Source organism: Sphaeramia orbicularis, chromosome 2, assembly GCF_902148855.1.
Source record: "Sphaeramia orbicularis chromosome 2, fSphaOr1.1, whole genome shotgun sequence".
In the NCBI taxonomy this organism is placed as follows: domain Eukaryota; kingdom Metazoa; phylum Chordata; class Actinopteri; order Kurtiformes; family Apogonidae; genus Sphaeramia; species Sphaeramia orbicularis.
The window spans coordinates 10,412,105-10,438,863 of NC_043958.1; the positions used below are offsets into that span (position 1 = coordinate 10,412,105).

The window sequence follows — 26,759 nt, forward strand, 5'->3', positions numbered from 1 at the left end:
AGGTGAACGCAGCGGAATCTGTCGAGCACAACAAGCGCTGCAGCAATGCACGAGATCTGAAACACATAGATGTTTGTGGGTCTGGCACAAATCGATTCACGCATAATATAAGGAAGCAGAATATGGACGAACATGAACACGAACGATGAAAAAGGTGGAAATTAAAAACTCGTGGCTGTTGAAGGAACGGTCCAGGCAATGTCATACAGACCGCAAAGGCCTCTGATGTCAGAGTTCAACGGAAATGAAATGCCCCTGAAATAGAAGCTTAGCAAAAGGATACAAGTAAAGATGATACAAGATCAGCTGTTCACAGGAAACTGTATAGCCCTGTCCAGCCTCTCAGCGACCGCTTTAATTCACTGCAGATGAAATACCTTTGAACTGTCGAGTAGACACGAGTCCTTTTAAGATATTTTGTTAGTTATATTTTATATGTATGTATATTTTGGATCTTTTAAAAAATATATTTTGCCCTATTATTCTTCACTTTGTTTTTTTTCCCCTGTGGATGTTCCTTTTATTGATGCACGGCACATTGAGTTGCCTTTGTGTATGAAATGTGCTGCATGAATCCACTTGCCTTGCCTGTTTTTATTACCACCTGACATTAATTGACTGCCTTATTTGAGATAAGGCAAAAAAAGAAGATGTGATAAAGTTAGTGATCATGATTATTATATTATATATTAAATATCCAATATGGAACTAAAAAGGTAAACTGCCACCATACATTCTACTCTAAGTATCAGTATGAATTCAACAGCAAATTATCTAATTATCAGTGAACTGCACTGAGTGATGATGATCGATGCGGTGAAATAAGTGTATCATGCTGATGCCTTTACTTGTGATGTTCTTATGGGTAGGAATATTTTCCAAGCAGTCAGTTTGAAGCAGAGGTCTCAAACATCTGGCCCACTGAAGGGTCCAGTCTGGCCTGTGGGATGAGTTTGTGAAATGCAGAAATTACACTGAAGATATTAATCATTTTAGTTCAGGTTCCACATACAGACCAATTTAATCTCAAGTGGGTCAGATTTGTAAAATGCTATTATAATAACCTATAAATACTCACAACTCCAAATTTTTCTCTTTGTAAATATAAACATTTTCATGTCATTTTACTGTATTTACACTAAAACAAACTATCATTTCACAAAAACGCGAATAACCTGAACAAATCTGAACATTTTGAAGTGTCTGAAGTGCAAGTTTACCAATATTCTGCCTGTTATTAAATGTTTTGTGTATTTGTTGATCCACTGTGATCTGTAAGTTGTAATTTACATGTGTAAATGATAAACTGAGACATAATATTGTTAAAATTGTACTTAGTTTTCTTAAGAAATTTCAGTTTGTTCATGTTATTCACATTGTTTTAAAGGTTAGTTGGCAGATGTAAACATTTTCATCGCATAATTTTACTTTTTTCGCTCTAAAACATAGAGGAAAGTTTGGAGTTGACATTATTTCTATATTATTATGTTATTATTTCACTGGTCCGGTCCACTTCAGATCAAATTTGGCTTAATGTGGCCCCTGAACTAACATGAGTTTGACACCCCTGGTTTAAAGCATATGCAGATGCTAACCTGTGTTGTCAATATTACATTTGTGTTAGGAATACTGTAATTACTCAAACAGTAAAACAGGATTGAATCGTTTTCACTTGTTCGTGCTATTCTAACTATAACCCATAATCCTGTGTCTGTAGGTGTACCCAGAGCTCCAGATCACTAATGTGGTGGAGGCCAACCAACCAGTCAGCATCCAGAACTGGTGCAAGAAAGGCCGCAAGCAGTGTCGCAGTCACATGCACATTGTGGTGCCCTACCGCTGCCTGGGTGAGTCTGGTTACTGTCTCATAAGAGAGCTGTTTTAAGTGTTTGTTTAGATCGTGAATTTTCATTTCATAAATGGGTTAGAAAGCAGGAAAATAGAAATTTTACTCATTTACAGAGTAAGAGCGTGAAAAAGAAACAATAGTCGACGTGTTTCTGAAAAGCCACTGACCCTAACGCGTAGATCTTTGCAGACTCGCTCGTTCAGAATTTTCATTTCCTAGAATGTAGTCTTGGCTTATAGGAATCAAAAGGAGCAAAAAACAAAGACGTGCTGGCTACCAGTTGCCATAGCAACCGCAAAGTTTCTGTCAGATGTAGTGAGGCAGCTGGACTGAGGCTTGAATTTTAAATATGGATATTGTCTGTGCTACAGTGGGAGAATTTGTGAGCGATGCCCTGCTCGTTCCTGACAAGTGCAAGTTTCTGCATCAGGAGCGCATGGATCAGTGTGAGAGCCACCTGCACTGGCACACTGTGGCCAAGGAGGTAAGGACACACACCTGACACACACACACACACACAAACACACATCCCAGAGTAATAACTACCAGAAATAGCCCCTGATCTAATCTCTTTGTCTTTCACTGTGTCTCTTCATAGTCCTGTGGAGACCGCACCATGAACCTCCATGACTACGGGATGCTGTTGCCCTGCGGAATTGACCGTTTCCGAGGTGTGGAGTTCGTGTGCTGTCCTGCAGAGGCCGAGCGCGACGCCGACAGCGCCGAACAGGATGCTGATGATTCTGATGTCTGGTGGGGTGGAGCGGAGACTGACTACTCTGACAACAGGTACAAACTGATAAATGACAGCGAGGCGCCAGCAGACTAATACATCAGCTGATCACAGATACTGCCACTTTCACCGGCAACATTATCAGAAACATCACACTTTTTTCCTTGAAAGCAAATTTCAGGTTTGTGATAAATTTAGAGCAGAGGTCTCAAACTAAAATTTGCGTGGGGTTAGTACTGATATTGTCATTACATATAAAAGGGCCACTTCTGCATTTCTAGACAGTGTACTTCATTATGAAATCATTTTTGTTATACTCAACCAAAAATATACTACAAACAAATTCTATACACTGCAAAACTCAAAATCTTACCAAGTGTATTTTTCTCATTTCTAGTCAAAATATCTCATCACACTTAAAATAAGACAGAATCACCTAAAGAGTAACTTTTCATTGAGATATAAGAACTTATTTTTAGGCAATAAATCTTGAAAATCATATTTCAAGAAATCTTACCAAGATAATTTTCATTTGTTCCGTTGGCAGATTTTTTTTGCATGAATTAAGCAAAAAAATCTTGAATTAAGCAAAAAAAATCGGCCAATGGAACAAGTGAAATTTATCTTGGTAAGATTGTCTAAAAATAAGTTCTTATATCTCACTGAAAAGTTACTCTTTGGGTGATTATGTCTTATTCAAGTGTGATGAGATATTTTGACTAGAAAGGAGAAAAATACACTTGGTAAGATTTTGATTTTTTGCAGTGTACACATTCTTGGCCTTTCACACCAAAAATTTGCAAAAATGTATTTATTTCACACCTCCATTAGACAGACTTCCCTTTCTGTAACTATTTTATCTTAAAATGAATGTCAGTGTATCTATTCATACTAATAAGGTTATGAGAGATCTACAACTGTGCATCACCTAGTTAGAATTTCCACTCTACAGTTGTGGAAAAAATGATTAGACCACCCCTTATTTTCTTCAATTTCTTGGTCATTTTAATGCCTGGTACAACTGAAGGTACATTTGTTTGGACAAATATAATAACAATAAAAATAGCTCATAAGAGTTTAATTTCAGAGCTGATATCTATCCATTTTCCACAGTTTTCTTGATAATAACCAAAATCACTTCAGTTCTTACATCAATAGCTATGGCATTGTACTGACAAAAACAGTGCTTTTAGGCATTCCATGTTTTCTTTTCTGTCTGTTTTAGTCACATGATACACACAGGAGTTAGTACTTGATTGCATAACCATTGTTTTGGATGACTTTTGATGGTCTAATAATTTTTTCCTGTGACTGTACTTTACTGTCATCATTTATTTTTTTTGTCAGTTTGTAAAGAGACATTTGTTGTTTACAGCCATTTGTGGTTGTATTCAATAATATATAAGGGGAAGTGAAAGAACTGGGAAAAAAATACTATATTAAAAAAAGAATAAATGGGATACACTGATCTGGAAATTCTGGACCGATGTCGATACTGATGCTTTCATGTTCTTTTGTTGTTTTTCATCGTGCTAGTCACTGCCAGACAAAACCTCTACTTAACATCAGTGTATTTAAATCAGCCATTGCGTCACTTCAGACGCACACAAGGCCACTGCAGAATCAGACAAGACACTTAAACTCAATCTAGCACTATTAGAAAAGAAAAGGACAGATAAACGTTTGACATTGATGAATGTCATCTTTTCGCCAACAGAAAAAAGAATAGAAAATAAATACCAAATGGAAAATAATAATAGATGCCGGATTATATTGTATGGGATGGAAGGCAATGGAGAAAGACCCACAGGCTTGTTTGAGACCCCCCATTTAGAGTGTATGTCCAGTTCTTCATCTTCATCATCCTCATCTCTCATCCATATGTCTCCTCCTTCCTCCTCTTTCTCAGTATGGTGCGGGAGCCGGAGCCAGTTGAGCAGCAAGAGGAAACCAGGCCATCTGTGGTAGAGGAGGAGGAGGAGGAAGAGGAGGAGGAGGTGGCTGAGGAAGATGACGAGGAGGAAGAGGAGGAGGAGGCACTGTACAATGACCAGGATGGTGACGGAGAGGAGGACGAAGAGGTGGTAGAGGAAAAGGAAGAGGAAGGGGGAGACGACGACTTCATCGACACGCTTGATGACAGCGATGACGATGATGATGAGCGCACCACCAACATCGCCATGACGACGACCACCACCACTACAACAGAGTCTGTGGAAGAGGTGGTCAGGGGTGAGGAACATTTCTGACGTAGGCGTGTGTGTATACTGCTTTAGATGTCATCTGCTGCTATAATTACATTCTACATGAGTTGTGTTTTATGTCATCACCAGCGTACATCAAACTCTTTAAGCCTCATGTCATTTATTAATTTATAGAAAAAGGTTAAAGCCTTAAATACAGTTTTCAGAATTCCAATCTTGAAAGCCGTGTCACGTTTCCTTGAGTGTCAGTTTAGATGAACGCCGAACAAGCTTGTGCAACATGCAAACCATGTTTTCCTTCCCATTTACTATGCTTTGCTAAACACAATTGAACTTCATGTTCCTTAACAATTAATTTCCTGCTGTCATATTTCTTATCGTGCTCGTTTATCATTTCAGGGCCTTCATTAGCTACGTTCCATTAGAAATCGAATTGGTTGTGCCCGCTTTATTTCTTCATGTTTGCGTTCATTGGGTCTTAAATTGAATCGCAGGTAGCATTAAGAAAACTGAAATGTGGCTTATGGTACACTGGCAAAAATCAAAATCTTACCAAGTGTATTTTTCTCATTTCTAGTCAAAATATCTCCTCACATTTAAAATGAGACATAATCACCTAAAGAGTAACTTTTCAATGAGATATAAGAACTTATTTTTAGACAATAGATATTGAAAATCTTATTTCAAGAAATCTTACCAAGATAATTCTCACTTGTTCCATTGGTAGATTTTTTTTGCTGAATTAAGCAAAAAAAAAGTGAAAACAAGAAAAGACCTCCGCCAAGATAGATCTTGCCCCCCCCCCCGATCACCACCAACATTTCATCATTTCTTCCTTGTAACAGTATCAACATTTCCTGAAAATTTCATGCAAATCCGTCCGTAACTTTCTGAGTTATCTTGCTAACAAACAAACGTGCAAATAAACACACAAACAAACGCGCAAACACACAAAGCCAAGTGACCACAATACCTCCTGGCGGAGGTAATTATCTTGGTAAGATTTCCTGAAATAAGATTTTCAAGATCTATTGTCTAAAAATAAGTTCTTATATCTCACTGAAAAGTTACTCTTTAGGTGATTATGTCTCATTTTAAATGTGAGGAGATATTTTGAGTAGAAATGAGAAAAATACATTTGGTAAGATTTGGATTTTTGCAGTGTTCAAAGCTTGTTCTTTAACGTCAAGAACTGTGTTTGGAGAATTCATCCCCAGGTTTAAAGCAGGGATACTTGACTTATGGCCTGTAGGTATGGAGTCACCTGGCCTGCCAACGGTTGTCTAATTCACAGTGGAAAAAAAAAAAAATACACATTTTTTATTTGACTTTTTCAAAGTATATTTAAAGCATTTATAGCTAAAATGCTTTAAAATATCAAATGTATCCATCATATACAGTAGATCTAGTGTTAATCCTCATATCAAGGTTAAAGCTGCGTATGACTTTCGTCACCAATTTTTCATTAAATCTGTAAAACCCGAGTCATAGCCCAAGTGTCACAAATCCGAAAGTCTTTATGTGATTACACACCACAATCTCTTCCCTCACGGTGAACAATTTCGAAGCGTATTCCTCCACAAACAATCCATTTGTTTACAAACAGAGCCAGTAGGTCACTCAGGCGTTTTTGGAAATTTGTCGCACCATACATAGAGGGAAGCGGAGCTCCATGCAGCCGCAGTAGAAGAGGCAATGAAGCCGTTTCCGTGTTTGTTGCCGCTGCAGCCATAATGCGGCTGCATGGAAGTGCGTAATCACAGAAAGACTTACGGATTCGTGATACTTAGGCTATGACTCGGGTTTTACAGATTTGATGAAAAATTGGTGGCGAAAGTCATAAGCAGCTTTAAGTTAATAAGTTAAAGTTTTATTATGAAAAATATGTGTATGCTAGTTTGAATTGGAGTGTTTTCTGTTGTTGCTGTTTGTTTACACAAGCTAATGGAGTTAACAAACGTCAAACAGTTGCCAGCACAACCACACATGCACATGTATTGAATCTCTAATAAGTCTGTTAAATTGACCATAATGTCCAAAAAACAGGAGATATGGACATTCTAATGATTATATCTTGTATCTGTTGAATATTTCTGAACTAACCCTTGGCAGTCTTTCATTTTGTAAAAGCAGCCCCCGGGTACAAAGTCAGATGAGTATCCCTGGTTTAAAAGAATGATTTGACATTTTGAGAAATATGCTAATTTATTGTTTGGCATAGATTTAGAAGAGGAAATCAATACCTTGTGGGTAGCCTTTGCATAAGTACATTTAACCCCTGACAAATAAGCGCACTTCTCACACTGGATTGTTTTATTTTAACGGTGCTTGACATCTTCACTAGAGGCTACAACTTGCACAGAATGTCACACAAATGATGACATGCCCTCAGTATATAGTGTACAGTGATCTCTGGTGAGTGGTGACCAGTGTGTGTGTGTGTGTTTATGTGTGTGTGTTTTTGAAGATGTGTGCTGGGCCAATGCAGAGACAGGTCCATGCCGGGCCATGCTGCCCCGCTGGTACTTTGACCGACAGGAGGGCCGCTGTGTTCAGTTATCTACGGTGGCTGCGGAGGCAACAGGAATAACTTTGAGTCAGAGGAGTACTGTGTGTCTGTCTGCAGCAGTGTCAGTAAGTCCTGCCGACGGCCGCTAACAACTACTAGCAGCTGGCTGGTCTCCGTACCAGCCGTTTTCACCTCTGGTTCGTCTCTAACCTTTGTTTCTCCTGGCTTTGGATCTGAACTTTCCACCAACTGCCAGATCTTAACAGTTACTCAAAAAAAAAAATGTTTCTTCCTGTGTGTGTTTCAGTACTGGATTATCTCTACTTGGCTAACCTTTTCCAGACTGCCTGTCTTTGTGTGTTCATATGTTTGCCCCATAAACAGACTTTACCTCTCCCATAATCCTTTGTGGAGTCTGGAAGTCATTGTTCCCTTTATTTTTTCACCCAGGTCAGTTAGCTGGAATCCACGGGGCTGTGTGTTCACCTGTGCTTTATTATATTTGCTGAGGCACTGACATTTTATATTGTGGTTTATTGAAAGAGGTGCCGTTTCAAAGCTTTTTTTTTTTCAGGCTCAAGACCCGGTTTTCTGAGCTTTTATTTCGTAGTTATGAATAACAGATGATCAGATTATACAGTGTAAGTGCAACTGTATTACAGCAGCACTATAGTAGGGGTCTCACTGAAGATGTAGTTTGGTTTGTTTGGTTTGTCGCTGAGTTTGTTAGTTGATTGTGGGAGTTTTTGCTCACAACTATCAATGAACATCTATGTGACAGGACTCAGGTTTGTGTTTAGTGTTGGACACTTACATTATCAGGGTTTCTGCGGGTCATTAAAACGCATTAAATAGATTTTGTGAAAATTAAGGCCTTAAAAGGCATTAAAAAGCATTAAAGTACATGCATTAAAAAAATAAATACACTTGATGGAGAAAAAAGCATTGTTATTTACTATTTATTTTGACTATATAAACATTTAATTATTTTGACCGGAAGTATAGTGTGATGATTGAAAGGCGGAACCCTTTAATTGGCTATTGTTTATAACCGATACAGAAAATCACGACAACAGATGCTTGGAATGCAACGTGCTATGAGTGTGTTCATGCAATATATTAGCAAAGGTCGGAAAAATGGGAAAATGCAAGTTTCAGCTTAGGTTTGATTAGTTATTTATCATTTTGTCATACAGAACATAAACAATCAGCAACAGGTAATAGCCACAATCTAATAGTAATGATAATTAGGTTACAGTTACGAAATAGCAATCAAGTTACCTAATTAATTTAATTTTTAGAGCAGCAGTTTATAGCATTTCACAGGACTATGACACAAACCACCCATTAATTGTATTTAAAGAAACTAATCCATTTTCCCCATCTTATTATGTAAAGTTCAGCTTGCAGCCTCAGCATAAATGTTAATCTCTCCATTTTGTGAATTTCATCAACAATTTTTCAACCAGTCCTTCTAGATTATGTTACTTATTATGAATTAGCAGCAAGTAATGCTTAATATTAATGTAAGCATGGCATCGAAAAGGGCTGTTGCATTGAAGAAATGGAAGGATTGCAATGAATTGTAACATTATCGGAAATATCTGATACAATGCAAATACAAATAATATTGATTTTAGATATTTTATGGAGAAATGTTACGTAACTTAGCTTTTCGTGAGGTTGCCAAATAATAGGCATGCTTTTAAAAACCGTGGTCAGATACAGAGGATTAATCTCCGTGGACATCTTGGAAGCCTGAAATAACATGCTTTAGGTTCTTTTTCTGGCAGTTGCCGTGGCAACATAGAGCATTTATGAAAACTACTATAATTTCTGTAATTACAATCATTTCATGGGCACAAGCTCTAGCATAAAGACAAGTTATAAAATCAGCTGAGCATGACCTTTTGTAGCAGTAACAGTCATCGTCCAGCACATTATATTCCATGTGTTGTTGGGCCCGCTCACATAAGCTTTAGCCCTCGTCACGTTGGCAAAAAGTCCCGCTTCAATCATTTCTTATATTTAAAAATCGGATGTCAAATTATGCCGGTGTAATTTCAAAAAACTGTGAAATGTTTCCAAGGCAGCTGTGAGGGAAAACTCATCAATACATCATTACACACTAAGCGTACCTGCATTCTTCAGCACAGTGCGAAGATTGATTAGCAGTGGCAACACGGAAAATGAGGAAAAGCGTTTTCCCACCTTTGTAATGTGTTTGGTCATTAGGGTGTCGAGACAATGGAGATTTTTTTGCAAAGTATTTTTCACCTCCCTGATGTTAGACGCGATCATTCAGTCACAAACTACCTGAACACCAACCGATTTCTCCAAGGAGTAGTTTGTGTGTGTGTTCAGAGGGGGTTGTGTGTTACGGCTGCTGACCTGAAGGCATACAATCTGTGTGTTTACAGCCAACTATGATTTCAGTGTTAGGTTCACTGACCTTTCTTGATATTTATATATATATATATATATATATATATATATATATATATATATATATTTTGTGTGTGTGTGTGAGCAAGTGCATGATCTGCCCTGCAGCAAAACACTGCAATGCCTTCTCCATCTCCCTATATTTTTATCTAATTTTACCCACAGTGTGTGCTTATACTGTGTGTTTTGGTGTGGGATTTCTGCTCTGCTGAGCATATTAGAGGTGAGAAAGTGCTTGGGTGTCTTTTTGCCACAGCTCACGCATACACATTTCCACACACTGCAGCTGTGGACATGTGTGGACAGCTAAGGGTGGCATTTGGGCAGATTTTCTACATAGAAACTACATGATAATAGTGACACTAATTAGTCATTCCTGCAAATATCTTTTTTGGCTCCAACACTGTAATATTAATAAAGTGAGAGTGACATCTTTGCTCTTATTAAGGGTTGTACTTGAGAAGAATTTTGTGCGACGGAGGAAGCATAGTCTAATAAAGAGGAGGAGGATGTAGTCAAATAATTTACTGAAGTAAAAATAGCAATACTAAACAGAATATACTCAGTCAGTACAAGTCAAAATCACTACAATATACTTAAAGGAGTGATATTTAGCTTTTTTAAATGGAATTATGCATTTTATAACTTTTCCCTGTGGTCTGCATTAACTGTAAATGCTCTGCTTGGGTCTGAATTCTTCATTAATTCAACTCCACAGGTCCATCTTTAACCCTATTTCTGAGTAACGACACCAGAAAGGTCGTTTTGAGCGCTGGCCCTTTAAATGCACATGACTCCACCCCCTCCAGGTTGTTGACTGTGCTTCCTGTCCCGTTCAGCCACTTGTGGTTATTAATACAACCAACAACTGAACATTTTAGGTACTTGGCTCGAAGTTTGGACATATTTTCAGTTTCTACTACAACTGCTGCCGCTGACAAACAATTATGGCGTACTTTTAGAAATGTTCGTAGGAAGTCTTGACTTCATATGTGCAAATGTCGTGACATAACTAGTTATAAAACGTAACAAGTTAAACAGGAATTAAAACGGGTTGTAGAAATCCACTCAGTTTTTGCTGGAATGAATATAAAGATAGCTTTGCAGCAGCTGGAGGGTTCAAATTCAAACTTTTTTAACTATTAGGATCCAAATACACAAATAAATGAACCAAAGACAAATAAAAGTGGGTTTAGTAAAATTTGACCCCTTTAACATATGAAAAGTAAAGGTGGACGATGTACAGGAAAATGGTTCTTTTCAGTTTTTACTATAATATATAATGGTTTTTATTAATTTTAGTTATATTCCTGCGTATGTTGCATTTTACTGACACATGTTCAAGGTTGAGCTCATTTCCTCGTCTCTGTATACTGATGAGTGGTCTTAAAAAGTCTTAAAAGTCTTGAATTTACAAATCTGGATTTAAATGACTTTAAAAAGGTATTAAATTTGATATTGCAGGTCTTAAATTATGTTGCCATAAATGTGTTTAAATGTCTGTTTAATGTCCAAACTGCAAAGTCGACTCAGTTCCACCCGTTCCAACCTGACAATTTATACTGAAATTAGGAACCAGTTATTACTAACTTTACCCTGGTGAGAAATGACTTGGAATGGTGGGAATCAAAGTGTTAGATTAAATAAATACGTTTTCCTAAATTCTATGAGTCACAAATTTTTGCCAGTATGGCCATAAAATAGGCCTTTAATTCTGTTCTAAGTGGTCTTAAAAAAAGTCTTAAATTTAACTTGTAGAAACCCGTAGGAACCCTGATAAAAGCAACCTCTCATGACCTGTTTTCACTCAAAAGGTTTTTTTTAAAGAGTTTATTTATCATAAGGAGGGGAATTTTGTTCAGACTTAAAGTAACATCTTGTCCATCAGTTTATTACAGATATTTACAACCAAAACTTTTGAAAGGTGGTGAAAAACCGGAATCTGAAAAGTATCTATGACTATCAGACTAATGTAGTGAAGTAAAAAGTATAATATTTGCTTCTGAGATGTAGTGGAGTAGAAGCTTAAAGATGTATAAAGTTGTACCGAAAAAAAACTAAAATTTCAATCACTTCCACTGAGTTGAGCCAGAAACAAAACAAACAAAAAAAAAAAACCCACAAAAAACTCAGTAGAGAACTGTAATTTTGGCCACATACGACAGACATAAATGAGAAAATATGTTCCTGTCTGTTGGCGACCCCTTTAAATGTTATTAAAGAAGCAGACTGATACTCCACTGAGGTCAGAGTAAATAACATCCCTGGTGTTTTTGTATCTTGTGCAGTCATGCGATTTCATCAGACATAACCAATTTCACAATGACGTTCGACCTTCACGCTCGCACACACACTAACAAATTCGCCAACCGTTCCTGATAGCATACTTGTAATAGATAATAAACTCTCCACTGATTAAATCCACTTTTCACGCAATGGCTGATCCATTTATTCGACTGGAAAGTCTACCACAGCTTCGGAGCCCACGGGATAAATTCTAGCTGCTGGGTTTTTTTTGTTTTTTTTTTTGCATGAGAGCCACGTCATGGTTTGAATGAAGCTGTATAAATCAGAGAGAGGTTTTGTCTCTCTTCGACAAAAGACTGCCGGTCATCCGAGGCACTCACTTGTTTGCTTTTGGAGGGTGCGGGCTTCCAGCTGCTGCTACTGTCTCTTTTTCTGTCTCTCTTCGTCTCACTAACTCTATTAACCCATTTCAGGCTTGTGTGTCCTGAGGCAACGCAGGTCCAGACAATAGCATAGAATAAAAAGATCTCCCACTGAAGGGTTTTCACCTCTCTAACTGACTTATGTTTTTTCCTCCTTTTCTTTTCCTTGCATTCCTGCAGTACCCACAGCCTCACCCAGCTCCTCTGATGCTGTGGACCATTACCTGGAAACGCCTGCCGATGAAAATGAACACGCACACTTCCAGAAGGCCAAGGAGAGTCTGGAGGCCAAGCACCGTGAGAGGATGTCCCAGGTACTGAAGAAAAACATGGGAACATATGAGCAAAAATATATACGATTTAGTGCATTTTCTTTTTTATAGACATTCAGTATCAGACATTTGGTACATCATATGTACATACACTAAAAACAAATTTTTTTAAATTTTCTTTCCAGTTGGGATTCTTGCACAGTGCTTTTTACTTTTTTGTGTGTGAAGCGAAACATTTTTTTAATGACCAGACATAGAGGTACAACATACAAGTGGCAAAAATGACAAAAAAAAAAGACAAAAACAAGAAATATCCTTAACTTTTTGTTTGTAGTGTATATCATACATCTGTTGTCTGCTCTAAATGCCAAATTAATATTGTTGTTTTATGTCCAAATACTGAAAAGAAGGCAGATAACCAAATAAAAGAAGAGAAAAAAAAAAAGAAAAAACTATGTTCAAGTAGGGAGTGATCTTTTCCATGGTACATACAACACAACCGTTGATATGTGAAAATAAAATCAAGCCTATATGGTGATTTAGTGCATTTTCACACCTCAAAATCCCCCAAAATTCACCTTTTTTTTTTTTTTTTACATTGTACATATTTGCACCTTCAGTCAATGCCAGTTTTGACAGGCTGATAAACTCCATCTTCCCATGATGCAATAAAAGTGAAAATGTGCATGAATGAGGGTATCAGTTTCACTTCCTTCATTCAGTATTGCATCATATATGTACGTCTTCTCATCAACATCCACTTGTGTTTATCAGCAGGTGTATGTCTGTCATCAGCGTGTTGTTAATTCTACTTTTTTTTTTTCCAGTTCTCTTTTTATTAGGATTTTCCAGGGTTTATATGTTTATTCACTTAACAATTCAACATCCTCATCCATTCATCTGAAAATTACAATTGAATCACACATCGATAGCCCCGTGACTCCACAGACAACACAGATAAGGATGATTTGTATTGCTGAGGGAGGACCAAAGATATAATTTATACAATACAAAATGAAGAACTAAACTCCCTAGAACAGGAAAGCTGTGATATTAAAAAAAATTAAAAGGAAAAAAAAAAACATCAAAACAGGTGAAATGGACATAGGACATGGCCTTAGATAAGCACTGGTCAAACTAGTGTGACATATAATTCTACTCTTTTTCATCTGTTTATCGGTGACACTAGCCTTGCATAACTTCCTGTAATGAGCCAACAGTTCCAACTACGCAACAACCCTGCAAATTTAGTTTGGACAAAACTAAAAAAAACAGAAACTCCTGAACAAATGAAGTAGGTGCAAAAGTGTTGTTTTTAGATGACGGTACAGACTGTAACCACCTGAATACCTCTTGCCTCTACATACAACAGTGGCCTCTAAAAATACCAAAAATGTGAAAAATGTATGAAGGTCCTCATAGGGCCTGCGTTTAGTTTTTTTGGTAAAGTAGATTTTAACTCCAGCCCACCGAAACATAGCAGGTAATGGTTTATGCAACACTGGATTCCACCTGCTGTAAAGCAGAGTACAGAAGGCAAACTGCTCCCTCTGCACATATAAATGTCTCATTCTAAGGTTACCAACAGGAGATTATACACTAATGAAAACAAAATTATTCCATTTCTGCAATTAGATCCTCCTAAATCCCTCAAAACTGTACATAGCAAACCTTTAATTTATTAGACTTCAAGCTGATTCACACAGAGAAAAGGATATTTTAATGTGAGTAGAAAAGGAAAGCTGTGGCAAATAAGACAAATAGGTGCGTTTGTTAATCCCTCCCGGGTGAGCCGACAGAGCCAATTCCACTTTAATTGTATTCTTTAATCAAGCGGCTCGCTCTCCGGCAGAGAGCCAGATGGTCCGTCGTAACGTCACAGTTTTCAAAGCGCTAACAGAGTTTATTTTGTGCCAGAGTTTGTGCTCCGCTCTCTGTAGGTCTGTTTGTTTGTGTAGGTAGCTCCAGGCTCAGTGTCTTGATTCCACACAGTCGACTTCATCCTTACAGAGTGTGAGGTCATGTCTTTGGTAGAAGTCCTGGGTTCATTTAAAGAGGAATCTACACAGTGAGTCACAGGGGACAGAAGTTACCGGAAAAACACAATTGACCAAAAGGGGATAGAAACTACTGATTGACTTCTGTCGGCTGTATCTCACTCATCTGTGACGCAATGAAAAAGCAAAAATCTTCCACATCAGCATCGTTTTGGAAATAATTACTCCACAGCTATGAACGATCTGATATTTACATTCTGGAATTTTCCATAGCTGCGTAAAATGTCAGATTTTCCTCTCCTTCGACAGCCGTGGAAAAGATCAGATCCCCGCCACAAAGAGCAACGAGATGTTCCGCTCAACTGTGATGTTCTCTTGTGGAAAGATGAAGGAGATAGACAGGTCTAATTAATGTTCTCCGTCTTATTCTCGTACTTAGGTGATGAGAGAGTGGGAGGAGGCTGAGAGGGAAGCCAAGAACCTGCCACGGGCTGACAAGAAGGCCGTCATTCAGGTAAGAGACGCACAAAATGTGGCGGTTTAGGCGTTCAACTCTTTCTGGCGCTATACCAGATCTGTGTTTGTATAGTTCGAATAGTTTCAGGTTTCAATTTAGAACATAAGTTTTACTAGCATCAATAGTCTCTTTTCCCATTGACCCTCAAATTGCGTGAATATAACTTGCGCATAAAAATTTGCCTATTTGGAAATACAACAATTTTGCCAAAACTCTTAATTTTTCAATTAACAGTTTTTGCACTGGCAAGCGGTGTTTTTTTTGGGCGAAGTGCAAATGGTTTATCACGCAAAACTGCAATGGAAAGACCTTTTTCCACAACTAGAGTCACATGAATAAAAAAAAAAAAAATGGATGTTGACGAATGTTACAACAGGCGAAGAAGAGGAGTTTTAAAAGAAACACACCAGGAAGGTTAGATGGTAGGTTAGGTTAGGTTAGACAAGCCAAAGCTACTTACAGAGACGTGATACATTTGATATAATAAAACTTTATCAAAAAAGAAAATTAGCAGGTGTTCTCAGGTTGAGTCCAGCTACATTTTTATCTTAATCTTTGGCGACTGTGTCTAAAGAACGCCAAGTGGCTTCCCTTTTTTTGGATAAAACTTTGTGTTCTCCTTTAATTTCTACACTTTTTGCTATTATGAAACATAATTTTAGATGTTTATACCATAATGCATTGTACATCATTGTGATAAAAAAATGAAAAAAAATCAAAAAAATCATGAGTATACAGTCATGGAAGAAATTATTAGACCACCTTTGTTTTCTTCAATTTCTTGGTCATTTTAATGCCTGGTACAACTAAAGGTACATTTGTTTGGACAAATATAATGATAACAACAAAAATAGCCCACCAGAGTTTAATTTCAGAGCTGATATCTAACCATTTGCCATGGTTTTCTTGATAATAACTAAAATCCCTTCAGTTCTTACATCAATAGCTATGACATTGTACTGACAAAAACAGTGCTTTTAGACATTCCATGTTTTCTTTTCTGTCTTTTTTAGTCACATGATACACACAGGAGTTAGTACTTGATTGCATAACCATTGTTTTTGATGACTTTTGATGGTCTAATAATTTTTTTCACGACTGTATGTATTGTTCTGTGTAGATACGTATTTACCCCAGTGATAAGGGTCTGTGTTGAAAAAATTGTACAATGACCCTTAAAAGTGGTTGAATTTGGCCTTAAAGAATGCATACGAGCCCTGCATATAGAAAAAATGAACTGCCATCGACAACAGACAGCTGCAGATGTGTGTCAGTCAGTTTACTGCACTCTAGTGTGTTTTATGAGGCTTATATGTACGTGGCTGTCAGCGTTTCATTAGTGGTCATTTACTGTAATACCCGTGCATCGCTCTGTGTTGAATGAATGTGATCTGCGTGTTCATTCTTACAGCGTTTCCAGGAGAAGGTGGAGGCTCTGGAGCAGGAGGCGGCCAGCGAGCGGCAGCAGCTGGTGGAGACCCACATGGCCCGAGTGGAGGCTCTGCTCAACGACCGGCGCCGTCTGGCTCTGGAGAGCTACCTGACCGCCCTGCAGCAGGACCCACCCAGGGTAGGCCACGCACACATCCACAAAAACCTGTAACAGAAACAGACGATCGACGACTGCTGAAGAACAACGATCAAATATTCATCTAGAAAAAATTAGATATACCATCAGGGGTTCCACCGAAAAATTCTACGCCACTTGGCAGCCATTTATAAGCTTTGTAGACAGCATGGTAGCTACCAACATATCTGTGTTCCTTTTTGCTTTATTTATTTATTTATTTATTTAAACTTTTTTTTTTTTAATCTTCTTTCCCCTTATTTATTAATTAGGTGTAAGTGTAAATTAATTAAGTGTATGTGAACTTACAGATATGGGAGTGTGTGTATGTGTACATATATATATATATATGTGTGTGTATATATGTGTCTGTACATGTACTTTGTTTGAAGGGGATTTATACACTACAAACAAAAAGTTAAGGATATTTTTAATTTTTGGGCTATTTTTTCAGTTGGGATTCCTGCACAGCGCTTTTAACTTGTGTGTGAATTGAAAAACTTTTTAATGACCAGATAGAGTTTTATTTACGAATGGCAAAAATGACAAAAAAAAAAAAAAAAAAAAGAAATATCCTTAACTTTTTGTTTATAGTGTATATTTTTGTACATAAGTTTATTATGTCTGGCTGTATATACATTTAACAAAGGTCCAGGACTTGGAGTGGGTGGGGGGGCAGGTGGACAGGAACTGGATACAATTGTTTCATGTCCAAGTCATGTTTCTTCTTTTGCATTTGAAAATTGAAAAAAAAAAAAAAAAAGACCTTGATCAGAACAATGATCAAAACCACCTACAGTACAAGTGTCAAACATGCGGCCCGCCAAAGGGTCCAATCTGGCCCATGGGATGGATTTGTGAAATGCAAAAATTACACTGAAGATATTAACAATCAACAGAGTCAAAATCATCTTAATTTAGGTTCCACATACAGACATATACAGACCAATCAGATCTAAAGTGGGTCAGACTGATAAAATGTTATCATATTAACATAAATTTTCTCTTTGTTTTGGTGTAAAAAAGTAAAATTAATGAAAAATGTTTACATTAACAAACTATCCTTTTACAAAAAACTTGAATAACCTGAAATGTCTTTTTCTTAAGACATTTCCAGTTGTTCATGTCACATTTCTAATGAAACTTTGCAGATGTAAACATTATCATAATATAATTGGACTTTTTTTCACTGTTATTATTTGACTGGTCCCGCCCACTTCAGATCATATAGGTGTGAAAGTGGCTCCTGAACTAAAATAAGTTTGACAGAACTGACCTACACGGATCTTTCACTTTCATGTTCTGTTACTTCTTACTTTTCTTCTGCCATTTTCAGCCTGTTTTCCTTTAAGAGTCTTCACCTTCACTCTTAGTGTTCGCTCTACACTGTTATATTCATGAGTCATCTTGTCTGACCTGCAGCAAAAGATGAATCCTTTTTCTTTTGTTCGTCTTTTGTCTTTGTTTTATCACTTACAGTACAGATAAATCGCTTAAATATATCAGTGCACTGTACAAAAATGGACTTATTTCAACTTCCATGTCTGAACTTTAATTAATACACAAACACAGGTGCTATTCAGGGTTTGTATGAGTGCTTGAAATCCTTGAAAATGCTTGAATTTCAATGTTGTGTTTGTGATGTGATTTATTTATTTATTTTTAATATTAACTCTGCCGGGTTAGATATCAAACCAAAGCTGCTTATGTCAAAAAAAAAATTATCAGGTGTTCTCAGGTCAACTTCAAGTACATTTTTATCTTAATCTTTGTCTCGGTGCCTGGAGAATGCCAAGTGGCTTCCCGTTTTTTGGATCAAACTTTGTGTTTTCCTTGAATTTTTGCTATTATGAAACATCATTTTAGATGTTTATAGTGTAATACAATGTACATCACTGGGATAAGAAGTGAAATAAATAATCATGAGTATATGTATTCCTGTAGATATGTATTTTACCCTAGCGATAACCTTAAAACTGCTTGAAAAGTGCTTGAATTTGACCTTGAACACTGTGTACGAACCCTGGCTATTGTTTTTGCTAAGTATCTGAAATTAGAACAACTGAAAAATTACATGCATTAGTTTGTACAGTTCCTGATTCACAGCTGAAAACTAACTTTCTGGATCCAGTTTATAAACACATCAGTCCGTCCTTCATCTGTCTCGTTCTCTCTCTGCAGCCCCGTCATGTCTTCAGCCTGTTGAAGAAGTATGTACGTGCCGAGCAGAAGGACAGACAGCACACCCTCAAACACTTCGAGCATGTCCGAATGGTGGATCCCAAGAAGGCGGCTCAGATCAGACCTCAGGTACCTCACCCACAGAGTATCATCACAAACAAAGTACCGGCGGAGAGGGTCATGTTCCCGTTTTCCCTGACACGCTTTGACTTTTCCTTTGTGTTCTCATATATCTAGGTCCTGACTCACCTGCGTGTCATCGAGGAGCGTATGAACCAGTCTCTGGGACTTCTGTACAAGGTACCAGGCGTGGCTGATGACATCCAGGACCAAGTTGGTGAGTTTGCAGATCAGTTTCATTTCAGTTCGAAGCAGCACTGGATACAACCTGGAAACCTGGTACAAAACAGTAAAAATATGATATCCAACTTGAGTGTCACATAAGTATTCACAAATGCATGAGTGTAAATAAACATTCATAACTCTTATACAGTCTGGTCCGACGAAGCAAAATGCAGGAAACTAGAATTTAAAAAATTTTTTCGTTAACTTAAATAAAAAATATAGTTGAAAGAAAAAAACGATAACTGAAACTGAATTGTGTGCTTACAAAACTAACTAAAACGGATAAAAATTATGGATAAAATGTCCTTAGTTTTTGTCTTTGTCAATGTTGGAGTGGTATGAAATTCATTTATTTCACTCGAGCAATTTTAGCTGGCGGCACCATACGGCACTTCACGGTCCGTCACTTGTCGTTTATAGTCGTCTTCTCGTCCCCACTCTACCTGGAAACATGGAGACTAAAGTTGGGAGAAAGCAGCTCCTGTACAGGATTTATTTGAATATGACGGCGAGGAAGATAAAAGATATGAAAAAACTAAAACCAATACTAAAACTAAGCATTTAGAAAAACACAAAAACTAACAAAACTTGTAAACCCACTCTAAAACCTAATTAACACTAACTGAATTAGAGAAAAACATCAGAACTAAATAAAACTATAATGAAAAATCCAAAACTATTATAACTGTGGTCCATGAACAGCTCATTGTGCTTTTTAGACCATTTCTCAAGACTGTATAGATTGGCATCTTTTCAGCTAGTAACATTAGCAACATCAGAGCTAAAGGTGTTTGTAAAATACAGACTTAAATTAATAAATAAATAAAATAAGCTAATAAATCAGTTATGCTTCGTTACATTTAATATTACATTAGTGGATACACAGCTAGATACATACAGGTGTGGAAAGGATTATTAGACCATCAGAAGTCATCAAAAAGAATAGTTATGCAAAGAAAACAACATTTAGTGTGACCTCCCTTTGCACTTGACATGTTTTTAACGCTTTTCTTCAGACAATATGAGATTTATGGCATTAGTTTTCTTTTTTAAACCAGGTTTCATTCAACACACTAGATAGTGACTTTAACTTTTAGAACCCATTTAGTTCATTTTTTTTGTGTGTCTGTTAAGGCTGTGCACATATTTCCTGTATTTTCTTGCTGTATGTGATGAAAGAAGTATGAGAAATAGATATGTTTACTCATTTCAACCCTGCAACAACAACAGAAATAAAGGTGGCGTCAGACTTTTGTACAGTACTGTATGTGAAGCATTACTCAGGTCAATGTATTTAACTGAGCCACTTCTTACTAATACGGAAAAAATTATTAGACCATCAAAAACAATCAAGTACTAACTCCTGTGTGTATCATGTGACTAAAACAGACAGAAAAGAAAACACGGAATGCCTAAAAGCACTGTTTTTGTCAGTACAATGCCATAGATATTGATGTAAGAACTGAAGGGATTTTGGTTATTATCAAGAAAACATGGAAAATGGATAGATATCAGCTCTGAAATTAAACTCATAAGCTATTTTTGTTGTTATCATTATATTTGTCCAAACAAATGTACCTTTAATTGTACCAGGCATTAAAATGAAGAAGAAATTGAAGAAAATAAGGGGTGGTCTAATAATTTTTTCCACAACTGTAGTTTGCAGTTCATGGTAATATGGGTGGAACAAGTGACTTTTGGTTGGAATTAACGGTGACGAAACTCTCCACCCAGTTCATATTCATAAATCACACTGTTTACTAAAACTTAAATGACAACAGAATCAGAAACGTGTCTTTTGTCCCTTTTATGAAGACTCATGCAAACAGCAGTCACAACCAGTTTGAACATGTGTTAAAAACGCAAATAGTAACTACCATCACCACCATCATTGTAATAGAATCAGGAAATATGTAGTATATTACAAGTCTGTTTTAGCCTCATCTCTCTGGAGAGATATTTAATTAAGGCTTTCACACGTTCATGTCTTGGTGGAGCATGATATGGAGCTAGCAACAGAGCTGAATGTAGGGTCAGGCAAGGTTCAGGATGCGACACTCCCAACTTAAACCAATTACAAAGTTCAGATCCAGTGTAAATATGTTGCCTGTGCTAAATGTGTTTAATAAATGCACCATATATTATTTGTCTTACTATCAGTCAGTGTATCAAATCTTAAGAAATCTGTAATCAGTAATGAAACATGCTAAATTAATGCAACTATGTTTTTTTTTCTGTCGATGTGCTTTGTAAATGTAAAAATTGTAATATTTTAATTTTGGGAATGGACCCCAGCAAGAATGGGGATCCTTAAATAAAGAATAAAAATAGTCAGATTACATCTTTGGTTGTTCTACTAAAACAATATTTAAAATTTGGAATGAAATTAATTTTTGGAATACTTGTATGTTTACAATAGTATGTATAAGATCCTGAATTACACAATTACAGGTATTAAAAAACTCACTAAATCATTGATTTTTATTTCTTTTTTGCTTTAAATTCAGTTTTCATTTTTGTGAGTGCATATGTAGCTCTGGTTCCTTTTCATTCTGACGACTTAATTAGTTTTAGTATTAATTTTCTTTAGATATTACGAGGAAAGCCTTGATTTTTAGAAGCTGAAAGAGGTAGGATGAAAGGCACGACATGAAATATGATTAACAAAACTGTTGAGTGAAAAGGTCGATTTTTGTGCATTTCACACGACTCATTAACAGCGGAAAACATGAGCCGATTCCATTTAATTTGACTTTGTACCGAATCGTTCATTGTACTTTATATTTGGCTTCGTATGTTTATGCCCTGCTCCATTTTTCACTGATAGATTTTGTTGCTCATAACCCTGGTGCATACAAGGTTAAAATGCGGGGAGAATGCCAAGGTTAGATTGGAGATCGTCTTCCAGGCTCCAGGGTTTGTGCTGACCTTGGCACACCAAAGATGCACTGATACACTGTCCTAATTGTGATACATATAATAGAGGGATTGAAAGCACCAAATTCCAGCTCTGAAAAATGCAATTTTTTTTTTGATAAGGGCATCGGAGCCATTTGGCCTAATTCTTCTGTTCAGAGTCAAATGAAACTGTTGGGAAGATAAATCCCTCTCCCTCCACTCTCCACCCTCCACCCCTCCCTCTGCTGCATTTGTAAGGTTTCTGTGGGTTTTTGGGTTTATTGGAGTTGTGTGCGTCACTCAGCCATCTGCGTTTCTGTCGCCGAGACTGTCACAGTCTGTACTGCCCAGCCAAACACGCAGGAACAAACATACACTGAAGAAAAAGCCCCATTCAGTTATTGCTCGGCATCTGGTCTATTAAAAAAATCCCACCAACAAAACAGTTTCTGGGACGATCTCTGTTCCTTCCGGTTAGGGGGAGAAAAATATGTAGTTCAGTACAAATGACCCTTTCCTCTTTGAAAACTCCCTTTCTATCATCTCTTATGACCTCTGTCCTTCCTCTTTGTGTCTAACCAGAGCTCCTGCAGAGGGAGCAGGCGGAGATGGCCCAGCAGCTGGCCAACCTGCAGACCGACGTGAGGGTGAGCTATGGCAACGACGCCCTGATGCCCGACCAGGAGCTGGGAGACGGCCAAACCGACCTGCTGCCTCAGGAGGACAACCTGGGCCTGGCAGGAGTCGGCTTCATCCATCCTGAGAGCTTCAACCAGCCCAACACTGACAACCAAGGTAACATCTGACACCAGTGGACGTGGATGGTCATCTCAGAATGCATCCAAATTGTACCAATGAATTATACAGTCGTGGAAAAAATTATTAGACCACCCCTTGTTTTCTTCAGTTTCTTGTTCATTTTAATGCCTGGTACAACTAAAGGTACATTTGTTTGGACAAATATAATGATAACAACAAAAATAGCTCATAAGAGTTTAATTTAAGAGTCCTGTGAAATGCTTTATAAACTGCTACTCTAAAAATTTAATTAATTAGGTAACTTGATTGCTATTTCATAACTGTAACCTAAATTATCATTACTATTAGATTGTGACTATTATCTGTTGCCGATGGTTGTTCGTTATGTTCTGTGTGATGAAATGATAAATGACAAATAAAAACTAAGTGTCAAAAAAAAAAGAAGAAGTCGTAACATAATGTAAATGTCCATCGCTAAACATAAACCTGAGTCCTGTTACATACAGTTGTGGAAAAAATTATTAGACCGCCCTTGTTTTCTTCAATTTCTTGTTCATTTTAATGCCTGGCACAACTGAAGGTACATTTGTTTGGACAAATACAATGTTAACAACAAACATATCTCATAGTAGTTTAATTTCAGAGCTGATATCTATCCATTTTCCATGGTTTTCTTGATAACAACCAAAATTACTTCAGTTCTTACGTCAATATCTATGACATTGTACTGACAAAAACAGTGCTTTTAGGCATTCCATGTTTTCTTTTCTGTCTGTTTTAGTCACATGATAATCACAGGAGTTAAGACTTGATTGCATAACCATTGTTTTTGAAGACTTTTAAAGGTCTAATAATTTTTTCCGTGACTGTACATTACAAGTATACATTATACTGAGGTCTACATTACATTTAATTTCATTTCTTTTGTTCATGGTTGTGCATTTCATCAGCAGACATTCAATAATCATCAGGTGAACAAACATGTGCACACCCATGCTCAAAAAAGGAGCAGGATGAAGAAAATCTTATATTTCCTGCCCCCTTCTAAATAATAATAGCTTTAATAGTTAGCTATGCACAACTAGGTATAAAGTCCGACAAACCAAACAAAATACATCCAAAGATAATACAAAATGAATACAAAACCAAGTGCAATACTACATATCCAGGAAGTACAAAACAAGCAAAACATAAATAAATATATACCTGATGAAATGATGCAAAACCATTACGATACCAGACCAAAATGAGTCAATAAATGTCACAAGATGCAAAACAAATACGAAGCAAAATGTAAAAACTCTTAACTGTTCATATAATCTCATTGTTCTGTATTTATACACTTTTTTCAGCTGGAATATGACCATATCCCCAGTGTGTGACTAACATAAGTTGCTTTTGCGTTTTGCACTATTTCTGTGCTTCATCATGACATTTACCTGAATGTGCTCCTCTGTTCCTCTAGTTGAACCAGTGGACTCTCGCCCCAACCTGGACAGAGGCATCCCCACACGGCCAGGTGATAAACCGCCTCTTAAGTTTTGACCCTGCAGATAAGACGCAGCACACTTTGATCAGTTCCTCATCAGTATTTTCTTAGTAATCAATGAGGGAATGCACCCTCTGCTGGTCATACAAGAGGTTAAGTGGTATCAATTTGGTTGCTTTTTGAGTTGTGATAAAATAGCTGAAATAAAATTCTAATTAAAGCATAAAAAAATGACTAGATGAAATAATAAAGTGGATGGAATTTAATGTTTCGATTAATTTGAGACATTGTCAGCCAGGAAATCATCATCTTAATATTTACTGATGTATGTACAGTTGTGGAAAAAATTATTAGACCATCAAAAGTCATCAAAAACTATGGTTATGCAATCAAGTATTAACTCCTGTGTGTATCATGTGACTAAAACAGACAGAAAAGAAAACATGGAATGCCTAAAAGCACTGTTTTTGTCAGTACAATGCCATAGATATTGACGTAAGAACTGAAGTGATTTTGGTTATTATCAAGAAAACATGGAAAATGGATAGATATCAGCTCTGAAATTAAACTCTTATGAGCTATTTTTGTTGTTATTATTATATTTGTCCAAACAAATGTACCTTTAGTTGTACCAGGCATTAAAATGAACAAGAAATTGAAGAAAACAAGGGGTGGTCTAATAATTTTTTCCGCAACTGTAAGCAGAAAAAAAGTCTCATATAAGTCTCATATAATGAATATATGAAGATATCCATTTATATTAATATTACATAACCATATCACAGTTTGTATTGCACATATACAAGAAATATCTACACGATTAATTTTCAGATGACAAAATGCATTTTACATATTAAGCACATAATATATTTGTATGGAAAGGACATATGGACTTGATTAAATTTCTAACAGGTTTCATATATTATTTGTAGAAATGCATCCATATGATATGTACATGTGTCATTTATGGAAATTCAGAGTATATACATATTCCATTTCCATATGTTGTTAAGTCGTGGGTATCGATGCATACCAACAGTGACATAAAGCTTCAAAAACACCTGTTCTGGTTAAGTCAGCTGATTGTCGGAGTAAATCTCGAGCGTGTTTCAAGTACAGACAAGAAATGAGAAGTGAGGACAGTATTCTTTAACCATCTCTCCTTCTGTTTTCCATTAAGTGGGCTCCACTTGACCCCCATTAAGGCCCAGCTGTGGTTGTTAGATTTGTGCTGCAGCTGCAGGGTCATTGTATATGCTATATATGCTGCGCAGTGTGAGCGCTTTTCAATTCATAGTGCAGTTACATCCAACGCTTTGCTGTTCGTCCTCCTTGAGTGAGTGAGTTTGATTTCAGAAAATGTGTGTGTGTGTGTGTGTGTGTGTGTGTGTGTGTGTGTGTGTGTAAGAGACGGATAGAGTACACGGGTGAGTGTCACCATCTATAATAGATAGTACTTTTCTTTCCCTTGCCAGTGACTGGAATGAAGATGGAAGCTATTCCTGAGCTCCGCATGGAGACGGAGGACAGACAGAGCACTGAGTATGAAGTTCACCATCAGAAACTGGTAAACACACACACACACACAAATGTACACAAATGCATGTCTACAGTAAATGATTCACACATCTATTGAGACTTCCACAGCAAAAAAAACAAAGCCATACAAGCCATCTGCTCCGTCTTGCCCATAACAACAGTCACATTCACATCGTCTCCACTTTGTCCTATTCAACTCCCAAGGTTGTCACCATGGAGACAGGTGTCCATGGAGACAGGTGTCTATGGTCACAACCGTGATAATGTGTGCGTCATGCCTGTCTGCGTTTCTCTAAAAATCCACTATCTACAGATCACAGTTCAGTTTGTATCTCACTCTGTTTATACTCGGTCAGCCTTGGGATAACGTACCCAACATTAGAGCGCTTCAGCCCACTTGTGCGCTCGCTCTTTAATCTCATTCGATATTGTAATACCAGCACAAAAACCTCTATCCATCCTCAGTCAAATCCAAATCCACGCACCTTATTCCTCTCACCTAAAGGCTTTAATCCCTTAATCCCTACATTTTATTACATATCACATTTCTTCTCGTTCACAATGAGCAGTCACTGCATCGCACTCTTTTTCCTTAACTATTTAGATTAATATTCACGGCCGCCTCAATCAGCAGCTTTCTACAGGATTATTCAGGTGAAGACCGCAGGCAGCAGCCTGAAATTAAGCACTAAAAGTGTTGAGACACAAGCAGATGTGAAGATGCGTTTCTTTTAGATTATTTGCAGTTTGAAAGATTGTGTGAACTGTGTGCCAGTCGACTAGGTT

The 26,759-nt window shown here is 37.2% G+C and overlaps 1 protein-coding gene across 1 annotated transcript in view; it reads left to right on the forward strand.

Moving 5' to 3' along the window:
* The window catches only part of appa (amyloid beta (A4) precursor protein a), a 57,271-nt gene that overhangs the window by 25,558 nt on the left and 4,954 nt on the right, over positions 1-26,759 (forward strand). Inside the window, 14 exon segments of the mRNA XM_030150396.1 lie at positions 1,718-1,847; positions 2,221-2,333; positions 2,448-2,638; positions 4,492-4,814; positions 7,254-7,337; positions 7,340-7,420; positions 12,590-12,723; positions 15,118-15,192; positions 16,607-16,765; positions 18,944-19,072; positions 19,181-19,280; positions 22,769-22,981; positions 24,411-24,464; positions 25,910-26,001. Coding sequence (XP_030006256.1) covers positions 1,718-1,847; positions 2,221-2,333; positions 2,448-2,638; positions 4,492-4,814; positions 7,254-7,337; positions 7,340-7,420; positions 12,590-12,723; positions 15,118-15,192; positions 16,607-16,765; positions 18,944-19,072; positions 19,181-19,280; positions 22,769-22,981; positions 24,411-24,464; positions 25,910-26,001 — 1,878 coding nt within the window.